The 16,244-nt window shown below is 45.9% G+C and overlaps 1 protein-coding gene across 2 annotated transcripts in view; it reads left to right on the top strand.

Annotated features, from left to right (window-relative positions):
• The window catches only part of LOC110491431 (MMS19 nucleotide excision repair protein homolog), a 17,766-nt gene extending 1,522 nt beyond the window's left edge, over positions 1–16,244 (top strand). Inside the window, exons 6-32 of one of the 2 annotated variants that reach the window (XM_021564874.3) lie at positions 89–163; positions 282–351; positions 464–592; positions 1,698–1,759; positions 2,173–2,259; positions 2,485–2,559; positions 2,659–2,736; positions 2,872–3,010; positions 5,089–5,243; positions 5,542–5,611; positions 6,546–6,671; positions 6,911–6,992; positions 7,266–7,363; positions 7,491–7,652; positions 8,139–8,294; positions 8,528–8,621; positions 8,934–9,036; positions 9,193–9,270; positions 9,478–9,604; positions 9,696–9,802; positions 10,216–10,272; positions 10,405–10,591; positions 10,711–10,793; positions 13,392–13,556; positions 15,070–15,129; positions 15,270–15,370; positions 15,570–16,244. In XM_021564874.3, coding sequence (XP_021420549.3) covers positions 89–163; positions 282–351; positions 464–592; positions 1,698–1,759; positions 2,173–2,259; positions 2,485–2,559; positions 2,659–2,736; positions 2,872–3,010; positions 5,089–5,243; positions 5,542–5,611; positions 6,546–6,671; positions 6,911–6,992; positions 7,266–7,363; positions 7,491–7,652; positions 8,139–8,294; positions 8,528–8,621; positions 8,934–9,036; positions 9,193–9,270; positions 9,478–9,604; positions 9,696–9,802; positions 10,216–10,272; positions 10,405–10,591; positions 10,711–10,793; positions 13,392–13,556; positions 15,070–15,129; positions 15,270–15,370; positions 15,570–15,600 — 2,757 coding nt within the window. In that variant the 3' untranslated portion in view covers positions 15,601–16,244. The remainder of the gene's footprint in view (positions 1–88; positions 164–281; positions 352–463; positions 593–1,697; positions 1,760–2,172; positions 2,260–2,484; positions 2,560–2,658; positions 2,737–2,871; positions 3,011–5,088; positions 5,244–5,541; positions 5,612–6,545; positions 6,672–6,910; positions 6,993–7,265; positions 7,364–7,490; positions 7,653–8,138; positions 8,295–8,527; positions 8,622–8,933; positions 9,037–9,192; positions 9,271–9,477; positions 9,605–9,695; positions 9,803–10,215; positions 10,273–10,404; positions 10,592–10,710; positions 10,794–13,391; positions 13,557–15,069; positions 15,130–15,269; positions 15,371–15,569) is intronic. The other variant, XM_021564875.3, reaches the window with a different exon arrangement.

Raw genomic sequence — 16,244 nt, 5'->3', positions numbered from 1 at the left:
ATAGAAATGCGAATATTGTCAAATGTGAACTGACAGACAAGAGTAAATCTGGCCTATTCCTGACCAACATTTTGAAATACCCTCTCAGACAAAATGCTCAGTGTTGCCGCCTGGGTCTGCGGTGTCCATTCTGAAATCACTCTTCCAGGACGTTCATGTGCAGGTGAGCACATCCAACCTGCCCTGTCAAGTCTCCTAAATAATTAGCATACAGAGGGGGCCTCTATGTTTCTTATACTGCATTACCCCTGACCCTGTTTCTGCTTTCTGTGTCACTACAGTCCCTGATGCTGGTGGAGCGATCATGTGTTTACAACATCCTAACCCAGCTTATGGAATCCAGGGAGTCAGGTAAGAGCTGAGGTAGAGTGGTAGCTATCATGGAGAAACCAGCATGCTCTGTATGTTGCTTATCTGCATGTTGCATTATCTGCAAGTTGTTGACCACTTTCCCATCCCACAGAGCTGAAGGGCCTGGGTGCAGACTTTGTCTTTGGGTTTGTCCAGTCAGTGGATGGGGAGAGGGACCCACGCAATCTTCTCCTGGCCTTCCAGATCGCTAGGAAAATCATCCATGGAGGCTATGATCTGGGTGAGAACACACACGTTGTTATTCCAGACTTTACAAACGTGTTTTATGTACCTTTTTAGTTGTGCTGTCGTCTTGTGTTTCAATGTTGCTCAGGTTTACTGGGCATTGAGTGAACTTGTAACACTTTCATCTTTGTTTAATTGCTTCCTCAGTAATGAGGTGAAGGCAGGTTTGTATTCAATCAGGAACAGGGAAATGACATTGCTCGAGGAAATTGATCAGCTGTGTCTTAGGAAAACGTGCTATAATGACAAGCAGGGAAAAAAGACCCTCTAAACGTGTGCGGCACACAGGTGACCCAAACTCACCAACACAGTGTCAGGTAACAATAGCGACACGGTGTCAGGTAACAATAGCGACACGGTGTCGGGTAACAATAGCGACATGGTGTCGGGTAACAATAGCGACACGGTGTCGGGTAACAATAGCGACACGGTGTCGGGTAACAATAGCGACACGGTGTCGGGTAACAATAGCGACACGGTGTCGGGTAACAATAGCGACACGGTGTCAAGGCGTGATATGAACTCTTGACTTTTTGTTGTGGATTAACCCTGTCCTGGTTACGAGAAATGAAGCATTGGCTTCTGCTTGTTTAGTCTGTGGTGAGTGACGGATGGACAGAGACTAATTGAAGCTGAGTCATGTTTCGGAAGTAACTTAGTGTAGTCTCGCGAGTGCTGCTCGTGTTGTTTAGACTACCAGTGTCTGAAATTGTATCTGAGAGAGAGATTAGGGTGTGCGGAGGCATGGAAAAACCTGCATGTCATGACTGAGAACAGCTCTCCTGAGAGCTAGCCATATGGAGCGGAGTTCCCGAGTCACTGGTTTAGATTGCACATCCTGTTCATGCATTTCTGCTTGTACATGTTGGATGAAACGTATGTCTTGAAGCATACCAACTAAGTAGCACTGTGAATGATTTCATAAGGTGATTGCAAAAATATATATATATATATATTGCGTGGTGCCGCAACAACATTTTTGTGCGACCAAATCAGGGAATGGTGTCACCAACGGAAAGTGTTAGAGATTTAATACATGTATTATCTAACGATTCCTCAATCCGTAGACGGTAATATTATGTCTGTGTTTCTTTATTCAGGTAAATTCACAGAGGAGCTGTTTGAAGTTACATCCTGCTATTTCCCCATAGACTTCAGCCCGGTAAGTGTTTGTTTGTGCAGCTGTTGTGGACTTAGACCCGCCAGATGAACCTACCCAGGAGACAATGCGTATGTGACTCGCTGTCCTGTGTGCTCTGATACCTGAGCCGTGTGACACCGACTAGCATCTGGCAGAGGATTATAGGAAATGGATATGCCCCGAGTCCAAACACTTTGACAGACAGCTTGTATTATTCCATTATTTATTTTTTTGTGATTCAGATTGAGCTTGATAGTGGAGATCACTCAGAACAGTACTTGATGGACATTCATTTTTAAGAGTTAAGAGTATTAAGGAAGGTCTTTTGATGAGCTGGAACTAAGTTCATTCAGTAAATAAAAACGGAATGTTAGAGTTGTTCCGTGTTTTGAAATGGTTGACATCCATGGCTGTCTCTGTGTGTCGCCACCCAGCCACCCAATGACCCCCACGGCATCACCCAGGAAGAGCTGATCCTCGCCCTGAGGGCCGTGCTCACTGGAACACCACGCTTTGCAGAGGTGGGGAAGACGTACTGTACTGCACGCTACACACAATGCGTCGTCTCTTCCCACATCTGCCGTGTCTGGCAAGCGAGACCACACAACATATAGCCTTTTAGAATGTTAAAGGACATCAGATATAGTCTTTGTGTATGGTTGTATGTTTGTGAGAGACAGAAAGTGAACAAGTGAAAGCGTTTGGGTGTGTGTAGTCATGATTTGTTGATTGTCTCGCTTCAACAGTTCCTGCTGCCGCTGATCATTGAGAAGCTGGACTCAGATGTTCAGAGTGCCAAGGTGGACTCCCTGCAGACTCTGGTAAGACCATGTTTGTCACCTCAGATCATCTTTGTGGTTTATATATAAAGTAAATGGCATTCATGTCTTAATGAGCTGTGTTTCATCCTCGTGTTGCAGACTGCCTGTGCTTCTGTGTATGAACATAAAGAGCTAGCCGAATTCCTACCAGGCCTTTGGGCCTCGCTGCGCAGGGAGGTGCGTTTCAATAAAACCTGGGGGGCTGGCAACATCGAAAATTACTATTAGAATTGTGTGAAAGTGTCTCGAACAGTACACGAGGCATCTTGATAGTCTGAATGGAGAGTTTGATTGGCCTCCATCCCTGTGCAGGTGTTCCAGACAGCCAGTGAGAGGGTGGAGTCCGCTGGTCTAGCTGCCCTCGGTGCCCTGACAGCCTGCATCTCCCGCTCCGTCCTCAACTCTGACTCTGAAGACTACCTCAATGTCTTTCTCGACTTGGTCCTCAAAGGTAACCCCTCAAACAAATCTGGTTCTGGGAACAGGAGCCAACTAATGTCGAAGGTGTTTGTCTATTTTGTTATTGTGTGGGGTCAGTGTATTTGGAAATGTGTGAGAGGGAGACGGACTTGGCAGTTGTTCTCCTCAGTGCTTACCACAGTAGGAGAGGTGTTGAGAGAGGAAAAAACAGAGTAAACTAGAACGCTATTTGGCCCTAAACAGAGAGTACACAGTGGCAGAATACCTGACCATTGTGACTGACCAAAAATTAAGGAAATCTTTGACTATGTACTGTGAACATAGCCTTGCTATTGAGAAAGGTCTGCCTTCGGCGGCCTGTCTCTCAAGAGAAGACAGGCTATGTGCACACTGCCCACAAAATGAGGTGGAAACTGAGCTGCACTTCCTAACCTCCTGCCAAATGTATGACCTATATTAGAGAGACATATTTCCCTCAGATTACACAGACCTAGAAAGAATTTGAACAAATCCAATTTTGATAAACTCCCATATCTATTGGGTGAAATACCACAGTGTGCCATCACAGCAGCAACATTTGTGACCTCTTGCCCCAAGAAACATTGTAAATATAGGTTATACTTACGTGTTTTTATTTTTCTATTTGCACATCATTACAACACTGTATATGTACATAATAACATTTGAAATGTCTTTATTCTTTTGGAACTTTTGTGTGTTTAATGTCAACTTTTTTTGTTTATTTCACTTTTAGTTTATTATCTATTTCACTTGCATTGGCAATGTAAACATATGTTTCCCATACCAATAAAGCCCCTTAAATTGAAACCTTTTTAAAATTGAGAGAGCGAGGTGGGGGAGATGGGAGACATCTCCAGAGTGGCAGCTTGGCTACAGATGATGGCAAATAAATCTCAGGCTCCTTGCTACCTGTCTGCTCTCGATGCTTACTCGCAACCTTCCACCTTCGACTCACCACACTGTGCGTTATTTACACCCAGATAGGTTTAGGTATACACACTTCATATAATCCAGCACAATGTCCTGATACCTAGAATATGTCTATAAGTACCTAGGTGTCCGGCTAGACTGCAAACTCTCCTTCCAGACTCATATCAAACATCTCCAATCCAAAATCAAATCTAGAGTCGGCTTTCTATTTCGCAACAAAGCCTCCTTCACTCACGCCGCAAAACTTACCCTAGTAAAACTGACTATCCTACCGATCCTCGACTTCGGCGATGTCATCTACAAAATAGCTTCCAATACTCTACTCAGCAAACTGGATGCAGTTTATCACAGTGCCATCCGTTTTGTTACTAAAGCACCTTATACCACCCACCACTGCGACCTGTATGCTCTAGTCGGCTGGCCGTCGCTACATGTTCGTCGCCAGACCCACTGGCTCCAGGTCATCTACAAGTCTATGCTAGGTAAAGCTCCGCCTTATCTCAGTTCACTGGTCACGATGGCATCACCCACCCGTAGCACGCACTCCAGCAGGTGTATCTCACTGATCATCCCTAAAGCCAAAACCTAATTTGGCCGCCTTTCCTTCCAGTTCTCTGCTGCCTGCGACTGGAACGAGTTGCAAAAATCTCTGAAGTTGGAGACTTATCTCCCTCACCAACTTTAAACATCTGCTATCTGAGCAGCTAACCGATCGCTGTAGCTGTACATAGTCCATCGGTATATAGCCCACCCAATTTACCTACCTCATCCCCATACTGTTTTTATTTTATTTACTTTTCTGCTCTTTTGCATACCAGTATCTCTACCTGCACATGTTCATCTGATAATTTATCACTCCAGTGTTAATCTGCTAAATTGTATTTATTCACTCCTATGGCCTATTTATTGCCTACCTCCTCATGTCTTTTGCACACAATGTATATAGATTCTTTTTCTTCCTACTATGTTATTGACTTGTTTACTCCATGTGTAACTCTGTGTTGTTGTCTGTTCACACTGCTATGTTTTATCTTGGCCAGGTCACAGTTGTAAATGAGAACTTGTTCTCAACTAGCCTACATGGTTAAATAAAGGTGAAATAAATAATAAAATACACGCGCCATCACCAATGTACCAACCCAGCCTAATGTTTTGTAGACTGTCAGCACCACCTGTGTGAGCCGGACCTGAAGCTGGTGTGGCCCAGCGCCAAGCTGCTGCAGGCCACCTCTACCGCCTCCTACAGGGCGAGCCACAGAGTTGCAGCCGCCATCATGCCATCCCTCATAGAACAATACAACAGCCGAACACAAGTGAGTCACACCTGCCAGCTTAGGTCGTTCCATTTCCGTCAGTGTTGACGCTCGTCTCCCATTCTTGACTGTTGGTAATGATTTGAGTCAGTTCCGCGAGTCAGATTTCTCACATTGTGTGTTTTGCTGGCTTCCCACATAGTCAAAATCACAGTGTTACTGCATTGTAAGTTATGGCCTTTTGCTGACCCAATACTGCCACAGGACATGTAGGCGGCCCAGCCTGTTGTAAGTATCTTGGTTCTGGCTTGGTTCCTACAGAAATCTTAAATATCTGTCTGTGTCCTCCCCCGTGTAGTGTGCTCAGCGGCGCACCCTACTGGAGGTGTTACAGGGCTTCGTCCAGCCAGTGAAGTCTTCAGAGGAGGGTAAGTGTAACGTTCATTACTGTCCCGCTCTTTGTGCCACGATCATTAAGAGCCGTGCATCAGTCTAGGTAACATAATAAAATAATCTCTATCAAAACCCGTCTGACATGTCTTTTTTGTTGTTGTTGCATGGGCTAACTCTCAATCCGCCACATCCTCCTATGTTGGCCTTGCGCATCTGCGGTGGAAGGCTGCCGAGCTACAGCAGTGTTTGTCAGCCCATGAGAAATTGGTCTTCTCACGAAAACGTCTGTAATGATGGTGTTCTCTGTTTTGCTCTACGAGCCCCACAGCATGGGACTCCAATGGGACTCGTTTAAAGTCAGTAACTCTGATGTGCCAATTTCTGTCTGTAATTTATGGCCTTTAGTTTGAGCTACAAAGTAATGTGACTACACTATGGAAAGGGGTGACTCGCACAAACACAATGGTTTTCTTAATTTTGCTCTGACCCCACAAGTGTCCCTGAACTCGTCTGACTGTAACCCATACAAACCAATGGAAGTACGCAGGTAGTTCTGTGGGTTAAATATTTTGTCATCGCCCCCACCCCCACCCCCCCAAACAGCTTAGACTTTTAGAGATTTAATGTCCCCTGTTCCTCCTTTCAAGTTCTGCCTCTGTATCTAAACAAGTGATTTACAATGCTTCATTTCAGGGCTCCATTTGGAAGAGTATTTGAAGCAGAACGCCGTTAGAACTTGCCCAAGCATAATTCATGCTTTAGGAATGATGAAAATATCCAGCCATCTCTACTGTACAAGAACTCAGTCCCTCATGAAATGTTCCCTCCTGGTTTGTGTGATATGTGGCGGTGTGAATTATTCTATTAACCTTTTCCCACCACTCTCATATCTCTTCTTCTCTCCCTTTTCTCTCTTCCTCCTTCCCTACTTTCTTTGTCCCTCCCCCTCATCCTCTCTCCTCTCGCCAGATGAGAGTGTGCTGTTGGACTTCAGGCAGTCTCTTTGCAGTATAGTGTTCTCTGCTCTGTCTGAGAACAGTGCTGGGCTCCAGATCACATCACTGCGTGTGCTCACTGCCCTGAGCCAACAGACATGTGAGACTCCTGACCTCGCAATCCCTCTTCCAATGAACATATACGTGACCAACACATTTGAGACCTTTTGAGCTCATCTCACTGCTACACAGGATTGAATTGAAGTCAGCATGAGTCTTTGTTCACATGCTGTTCAGCTTGTGGGATAGAGAATACATTTAATTGGCCATTCAGATTGTGCTACATCTCCCCTTACTATGCTGAGACGTATAGGTTGACCTCTCCCACCTCTCTCCTAGTCCTGCTGTTAGAGTCAGATGTGGAGCTGGCTGTTGACCACCTCACCAAGCTCATCCTGGAGGAGGAAGATGCTAAAGTCAGGTTAGTACCTGTTTTCAGTTCTTCTGGGAGGGCAATCAGAAGTCGGTGGCCACGTTTACACAGGCAGCCCACTTCTGATCTTTTTTATTTCACTAATTGGTATTTTGACCAATCAGATAAGCGCTGATAAAGATCTGAAGTGATTGGTCAAAAGGCCAGTTAGTGAAAAATAACCCATCAGAATTGGGCTGCCTGTGTAAACACAACCTGTGTGTGCCTAATCAATTAACACAAGGGTTTGGTTCTTCTCTCTGCCTCTCCCTGTCTGTCCAGCCTGGCTGTGGTTGAGTGTGCAGGGGCTCTGGCTTGTCTGCATCCTCTAGCCTTCATCTCTAAGATGGTTCCACGGCTGAAGGGGGAGATCTTCTCAGGTGGGTTAGGGTCAAAGGTCAAAACAAAATAATGTAAACAAAGGTCTTTATCATTACGTTCCTTCAATGACATCATTCCAACCGGAGGAGGGTTACTGAACTGAACCCTTTCCTGTCCTGTTCCCAGAGTCCATGGCACAAGGTGACAGCGCCACGCTGTCCCAGGAACATTCCCAGCAGGCCGTGCGTCAGCGGTGTTTGACGGCGCTGGCTGCGGTGTCGTCCCGGCCCAGTGTGGTTCAGGAGAGCACACCTGTCCTGCTACAGGTTCTCACCTCCTCACACACTGGTATGTATCACTACCACACACTCTTCTGTCTTTGTATAGGTAGACCCTTTCTAAATATGTCTTATGTTTCGTTGTATAGGTAAATTCCCCTATCTCTCTATGTTAAAGCTGCAATATGTTAACTTTTTGGGCGACCTGACCAAATTCACATAGAAATGTGAGCTATAGATACGTTATTCTCATTGAAAGCAAGTCTAAGAAGCGCCAGATCTCTTCTATGTGCACTATTTCGATGCTTCCCGTTTCCTTTTTGAAATTTACTTTCGGTTTTGTACACCAGCTTCAAATAACTGAAAAACATAATTTTTGTGGTGGTTGAAAATATATTTCCCAGCAGTTTAGATGGTACAATGGTTCCCTACACTATACATTCCTTGAACTATTAGAATTCTATCAACCAAGAAATGGCGGAGCAATTTCTACATATTGCACCTTTTGTATAAGTAGACTCTGATGACAATGAAGATGTAATCTCACCCCCAACAGGCACGGGCTCGTTTTCATTGGAGGAGGTGATCTCTGTGTGCCACAATCTGCAGAGGATAGCAGAGCATGCCCAGGACACTGAAGAGACCGGCCGCGTCTTCCATGACATCATCATTCCGCGCCTGCTTGGACTGGCCTTGCAGGCAGCAATGCGGGGTGAGAATATTCTGACCAACTAATGGATTCAGGCCTCTGCAACACATTGTAATGTTTTGATTAATGTAACTTTTATTGAACCAGGAAGTCCCTTGAGATAAGGAATCTCTGTTTCAATGGAGAGCTGTTCTGAAAATGAGTAGGTGTGTTTTGGCAAACCTATGCAAACTAAATGCAGAAGACCAAACTCTTTTTGACTGATGCTTTTTTTCTGCTCTGTTTTATATGTGAAGGGTCCTCAGACCATCCGAGTCCTTTAGTGGAGGAGTCTGTCCTATCAGCCATGGTACCAGTCATCAGCACCACCTGTGCCCGACTACAGTCCCAGTGAGTTGGCATCACTGAGAGAGCCAGCCGCCCAGTCAGACGAGAGACACACGCACACATAATTGATGACGGCACATGTATTATGTCATATGTAAATATGTTGGCTTGGTGCTAACCACTAGGGTTGTAAAACTCTAGGAACTTTTAATACATTCCCTGGTTTTCCCAAACTCCTGGTTGGAGGATTCCCAGATTCAGGAGGAAACAGGCAGGAAATCCAGATTCCTCCAACCAGGATTTCTGGAAAACAATGGGAGTTTATTGAAAGTTCCCGGAATTTTGTAAACCTACTAAGCTCTGCTGTGTCACCAGACTGGCGGGCCAAACAGCCTCGCGGGCGGTGTCCCTCTTCCTGGATGGTGACATGTCCTTCCTGCCAGAGAATGCCTTCCCCTCCCAGATCCAGCTCCTCAAGGTCAGGGTTCAATGCTAAAGACACCCAGCCATCTCCTTTATCAAAATACACTACTACTGAGGATACTCAAGGGACAGGATGCATGCTGGGAGTAAATAGAGCATTGTATCTGTGAGTGGTACATTGAATGGGTTGTCCTTTGACCTTGTCCTCCAGAAGCAGGCAGGTGACTCCTGGCGCCAGTCCCAGATGGTGTGTCTTCTCATGGGCTGTGTGTGCTCACTGCCACGGAGTGTAAGAACGCCCTAAAATGTCTGCTACTCATCACAGGGCCTCAAAACCACACTGTAACCGTGTTTGTACTGTTAAATGTTCATACAATGGATACCGGTTTAATGCGTTACGCCGGATACTCGGGTGTTGCATTCTTAACATATCCTGACATTGAATGGCTTAATTTAGCCCGTTATCATTGACCGACTGACTGTGTGTCCTGGACAGGTGGAGGTTCCACAGATGGACAGGCTACTGTTAGAACTGGAGGAGCTGAGCTGTACCTGTGACCATCCCTTCTCCTACACCTCAGCCGCCAAGTGCTACGCTGGGCTGGTCAACAAGAGGCCTGCAGGTGAGTCCTCCAGTCCTGTCCTTGATCTGAATGGTGATTGGTCGAGTGAATGTTGGTGAGATGGTATATTTAATGTTGTGTGTTTCTACAGGAGAAGCCCTGGACTCTCTGATAGACGGGACATTAAAGAGGATCTCCACCGAGCTGGACTGTGCGTCCTCCTCGGTCCGAACGCAGGCGTTCACGCTGCTGCTCTGGGTTAGTATATTTTATCTGTTCACATCAGTTTCTATGATTTCCATGTGTTCTCGTTCGTTCTCCGTTCCCCTCAGCCCATTCTTAGCTTACTGAACTCCCCACACTACGACCCCCCCGTGTCTCTAGACTAGTGTCTCTGATACTCCTACGACCCCCCCCCGTGTCTCTAGACTAGGGATCTCTGATACTCCTACGATCCCCCGTGTCTCTAGACTAGGGGTCTCTGATACTCCTACGACCCCACGTGTCTCTAGACTAGGGGTCTCTGACACTCCTACGACCCCCCCTGTGTCTCTAGACTAGGGGTTTCTGATACTCCTACGACCTCCTCTCCTTTAGGGTGAATGGTGACTTGCCAATTGTATGGTTTTCTGTCCATTCATTAATTAAGTTGTGAATGGCTTTGTCTTTAGGTGGCCAAGGCTCTCCTTCTCCGCTACCACCCTCTGTCCACAGCCCTGACTGACAAGGTAAAGGACAGGAGTCCTCTGTCCTCCTACACACACAGTCTGTAGTTTAATTGTTTTGTCTCTTCTCCCCTAGAAAAATATCTATACCTCAGTAACCGCACACACACAGCAATAACCCTGTGTCGTTCTCAGCTTTTCTCCCTGCTCAGTGACTCAGAACTGGGTTCGATAGCTGCCGATGGATTCTCTCTCTTGATGAGCGACTCGCAGGACGTCCTCAACCGCGGTTGCAACGCCGACGTACGCATCATGTACCGCCAACGCTTCTTCACCGAGAACTCGGCCAAGCTTGTCCAGGGCTTTAACTCTGCAGCCCCAGGTACCGGAAATGGACACATTTTCAATGCACGACAGATACTGGCCACATGTTGAAACTTGTTAACCAGTCCTGTTCATTGTACCGATTCTTAACTTTCCCTTCCTTCTCTCCCTCTACAGAGAAGAAGTCTGGCTACCTGAAGGCACTGTCTCACATAGTGAACTACCTACCCAGACAGGTTCAGCTCACTGAGCTACCAGCAGTAAGTAGAGAGGACCAGTGAAACAGTATAGATAAGTGCCAGACAAGGGAGCAAAAACAGGAACAACTTAAATGTATTTTTTTCCATTAATATATTCCTTAAATCTGAAATCTAAAACACATATCTGAGAGGGGTGTGGTATATTGCCAATATACCATAGCTAAGGGCTGTTCTTAGGCACAACACAACGCGAAGTGACTGGATACAACCCGTAGCGATGGATATTGGCCATATACCACAAACCCCCGAGGTGCCTTATTGCCATTATAAACTGGTTACCAACGTAATTAGAACAGTAAAAATAAATGTCATACCAGTGGTCTGATATACCACTGCTTTTAGCCAATCAGCATTCAGGGCTCAAACCACCCAGTTTATAAAATTCTTATTTTATACATCTGTGATGAGCATTATATCCCACTATGGTACTGTTACAGTGCCTTCAGAAAGTATTCACACCCGTTGACTTTTTCTACATTTTGCTGTGTTACAGCCTGAATTTAAAATGGATTACATTACGATGTGTCAATGATCTACACCCAATAATGTCAAAGTTGGAATTTTGTTTGTAGAATTTTTTACGATTTTTTTATTTTTTTAAAATTAAAAGCTGATGTCTGGAGTCTAAGAATTCAACCCCTTTATGGCAAGCCATACATTCAGAAGTAAAGATTTGCTTATTAACAACTCCCATAATAAGTTGCATGGACTCCGTGTGCAATAATTGGGGTTAACATGATTTTTGAATGACTACCCCATATCTGTGCCCCACACATACAGATAATTGTAAGGTCCCTCAGTCAAGCAAAATTATGTCACCATTGCCCTTGAATCTAAGCAATGTTGTGCTGCTATTTTTGACTCGGCTGACCATTCCATTCTTGCGGGCCGGCTAAGGAGTATTGGTGTCTGATGGGTCTTTGGCCTGGTTTGCTAACTACCTCTCTCAAGGAGTGCAGAACATCTGCTGTCTCAGCCACTGTCTGTAATCAAGGGAGTACCCCAAGGCTCGATCCTCGGCCCCACACGCTTCCCAATTTACATCAACATAGCTCAGGCAGTAGGAAGCTCATCTATTTATATGCAGATGATAGTCTTATAGTCAGCTGGCCCCTCCCTGGATTTGGTGTTCAACGCTCAACAACAAACCTTTCTTAGCCCTTAACCCGAGTGGCACAGTGGTCTAAGGCACTGCGTCTCAGTGCTAGAGGCATCACTACAGACCCTGGTTCGATCCCGGGCTGTATCACAACCTGCTGTGATCGGGAGTCTCATAGGGCGGCACACAATTGGCCCAGCGTTGTCTCGGTTAGGGGACGGTAGGTAAACCCTCCCCTTTTGGCCCTCAAAAAAACAAAAACACTTGAACTTACCAAACCACATTACCTTTTTTGTAAGAAGAATGCCCCTACTTGTGTGATTACTACCTCTGAGTGTTTAGAGCTTGAGGTAGTCACCTCATGCAAGTACTTTGGAGTATGGCTAGACGGAACACTGGCTTTCTCTCAGCACATATCAAATGCTGCTGAAGTTAAATCTACACTTGGTTTCCTCTATCGCTATTGCTCCTCTTTCACCCCAGCTGTCAAACTAACCCTGATTCAGATGACCTTCCTTCCCATGCTAGATTAGAGACATCATTTATAGATCGGCAGGTAAGGGTGCTCTCGAGTGGCTAGATGTTCTTTACCATTCGGCCATCAGATTTGCCACCAATATTCCTTATCGGACACATCATTGCACTCATACTCCCCCCTATCTGAGATACCTACTGCAGCCCTCATCCTCCACATACAACACCTGTTCTGCCAGTCACATTCTGTTAAAAGGTCCCCAAAGCGCACACATCCCTGGGTCGCTCCTCTTTTCAGTTCGCTGCAGCTAGCGACTGGAACAAGCTGCAAAACACAAACTGGACAGCTTTATCTCCATCTCTTCATTCAAAGACTCCATCATGGACACTCTTACTGACACTTGTGGCTGCTTCACGTGATGTGTTGTCTCTACCTTCATGCCGTTGTCTGTGCCCAATAATGTTTGTACCATCTTTTGTTCTTCTGCCATGTGGTATTGCTACCATGTTGTTGTGTTGCTACCATGTGGTGGTGTTGCTACCGTGTTGGTGTTGTGTCGCTACCGTGTTGGTGTTGTGTCGCTACCGTGTTGTTGTTGTGTCGCTACCGTGTTGTTGTTGTGTCGCTACCGTGTTGTTGTTGTGTCGCTACCGTGTTGTTATGTTGTCTGAGGTCTCTCTTTATGTAGTGGTGTTTCTTTTCGTGATGTGTGTTTTGTCCTGTATTTTATTTTTAATCCCAGCCCCTGTCCCCACAGGAGGCCTTTTGGTAGGCCATCATTGTAAATAAGTGTTAACTGACTTGCCTATTTAAATAAAATACAAAAAAAGACCAGGAATATTTTCCAATGCCTCAAAGAAAGGCACCTAGTGGTAGATGGGTCAAAAATAAATAAATGACAAAAAATACATACATCCATTTTAGTCGCACTTTGTAACATCAAAATGTGTGACTACTTTCTGAAGGCACTGTATCTTAAGGATGTGGTGATGTCCTCCTTTTATATTCTTCACTGTTTGGTCAGCTCCTGCCCCTCCTGCTAGAGGCCCTGTCCTGTCCAGACCAGGCGGTGCAGCTGTCCACCCTGTCCTGCCTGCAACCTGTCCTCATGGACCCCCCCTCCGCCCTCATCACTCAGCTGGAGGCGCTAGTAGGCCGCACCCTCACCCTCACCACAAGCCCTGCTATGGTACGTATCATACTTTGCCACTTAGTGTATGTGGACGCCTGCTCGTGAAACATCTCATTTCAATATCATGGGCATTCATATGGAGTTGGTCCCCCCTTGCTGCTATAACAGCCTCTTCACTCTTCTGGGAAGGCTTTCCATTAGATGTTGGAACATTGCTGGGGGGGGGGGTTGCTTCCATTCAGCCACAAGAGCATTAGTGCGGTCGGGCGATTAGGCCTGCATCCCAAAGGTGTTCTTCCAAACCGATCTCAACAAACCATTTCTGAATGGACCTTGCTTTGTGCACTGTCGTGTCATGCTGAATTAAGGGCCGTCCACAAACTGTTGCTACAAAGTTGGAAGCACAGAAGCGTCTAGAATGTCATTGTATGCTGTAAGATTACCCTGCACTGGACCTAAGGGGCCTAGCCTGAACCATGAAAAACTGCCCCAGACCATTATTCCTCCTCCACCAAACTTTAGTTGGGTCTACGCATTGGGGCAGGTTGCGTTATCCTGGCATCCGCCAAACCCAAATTCGTCTATCGGACTGCCAGATGGTGAAGCATGATTCATCACTCCAGAGTCCAATGGCGGCAAGCTTTAAACCACTCCAGCCGACGCACAAACTCTTCTTGTGCTGACGTTGCTTCCAGAGGCAGTTTGGAACTTGGTAGTGAGTGTTGCAACCGAGGGTGGACTATTTTTGCGCTCTTTAACACTAGGCGGTCCCGTTTCACAGTTAACCCGGGCACCTCTAGCAGGGCAAACATTTGACAAACAGACTTGTTGGAAAGGTGACAGGCTGTCGGTCCACGCTGAAAGTCAGAGCGCTTCAGTAAGGCCATTTGACTGTCCATGTTTGTCTATGGAGATTGCATGGCTGTGGGCTCAATTTTATACAGCTGTCGGCAACTGGTGTGTGTGAAATAGCCGAATCGACTCATTTTAAGGGGTGTCCACAGGGTATGTTATGAGACACCACACACTGCCAATCAACAGCAGGCAGACAAACACACACGCTATCATTATAAACGTGACATATGCCAAGTATTGAGAAACCTAAATAGGAGTCAGATCTGAGCATCAGGCAGATAGATATGTGTTCTCTCTGACATTAGCGTTGTCGCACAGACCTTGTATCTTATTATTCTCATTCCTCTGTGCCAGAGGAAGTTGATTCAGCCGTGTCCCCGCGAGCATTCAATCATATGCCATTTAGTAGACACTTATCCAAAGTGACGTACAGTCATGTGTGGTTCTGGGAATCTAACCCACTATAACCCACAATACATCTGCAAATGAAATGCTGCTTGACTGTACCGGTGTGGTCTTTAACCTGAAATGCAATTGTCATAAACCGCAGAATGCAACTCAGCGTTTTTGAAATATGGACTATTCAGTATTCAGCTGCAACATGAACCAAGGTAACCTTGAGTACCATTGTCCCCAATCCCCATACAGTGCTAAAACACTTATCTTCACTCACGAAGGTCGTTTTTTTTGTCTGTCTCTCTCCTCGTCCTCACAGAAAGTGCGGATAGCCTCTCTGCGCTGTATCCATGCCCTCTCCCGCTTTCCAGAACATGAGGTAAGACTCGGTCCTGGACTGCACAGAACCTCTGTCAGCCAACTGGCAACACAGATGGGACTTTAACAAGTGATTGTGATTGGCTTTAACAACCAATTCCTATGAACTGGTCATAAACAAACCCACCCTTCCTCTGGCAGATCATGCCTTTCCGTGCGAGGGTGCTGCGTGCCCTGGCTGTGCCCCTGGATGACCTCAAGAGGATGGTGAGGAGCGAGGCTGTGGTGGCACGCAATGAATGGTGAGGCATTAGATTCTCAAACATTCTCACAACTACAAGGGTTAGTCATTTCTATCTGTTGATGTAACATTGGTGAATCCTGTTCCATTTCTAACAGACCAGAAGTCAATATGACAAGCTTAACAGTGAGAAAAACAGGCCCTGAATTTCTCTCCATTGTGTCAATGGAAGTTTATTACAATGTGTGTCTCATGTGAAGGTTCCTACTGGGGAGTCCAGGGGGAAGGTGAGTTTGGCCCCACCATTGCGGACTGGTTGTGGGAGGGGACAGAGGGACCGCCTGCTCCTGAGGAAGAGGCTTTGGATCCAGGCATGGGACCCTAGTTTTGCCCTTGGAGTCTGGGACATCTCACCACCACCACCACCCATGGGACATCTCACCACCACCCACAGCACTTCACCTTTTACACGTCCATTTTTTTGTACTGCCACTCTGACCACCACTGCATGGTGGCGTGGACCTATAGGTGACCGTCCACCATGGAAGGACTCAGAGCTGCACTGAAACAAGCTTGGCACAGAGAGAACCATTTCTAGCTACAATATTATGCCTTGAAATGATGATTTGCAAGTCTAACAGTTGACCTCACCCTGCCAGTTGTGTACGAGAGCTACTGATTTAAGTACATTTTACGTAATTGACTATCTAACCATAGAGGACAATATTAATGTGTTTAACATCACTCGTGACGATGCCATTATGAAGAGTCAACATTGTATTCAGTATTGGAAGGATTGATGCAGCTGGCACATGGTAGGCTGCACATTTAATTTCACTAGGCTAACTTTGAAACTCAGAACATATGCCGAAGATATGTGGACAATATTTAAATGTCTAACTTAAGCTGTCAATAAAACCATTTTTGTAAATGAA

Source organism: Oncorhynchus mykiss, chromosome 16 (genome assembly GCF_057628025.1).
Source record: "Oncorhynchus mykiss isolate SJ-2025 chromosome 16, ASM5762802v1, whole genome shotgun sequence".
In the NCBI taxonomy this organism is placed as follows: Eukaryota; Metazoa; Chordata; class Actinopteri; order Salmoniformes; family Salmonidae; genus Oncorhynchus; species Oncorhynchus mykiss.
This window is presented reverse-complemented; position numbering and strand designations above follow the sequence as displayed.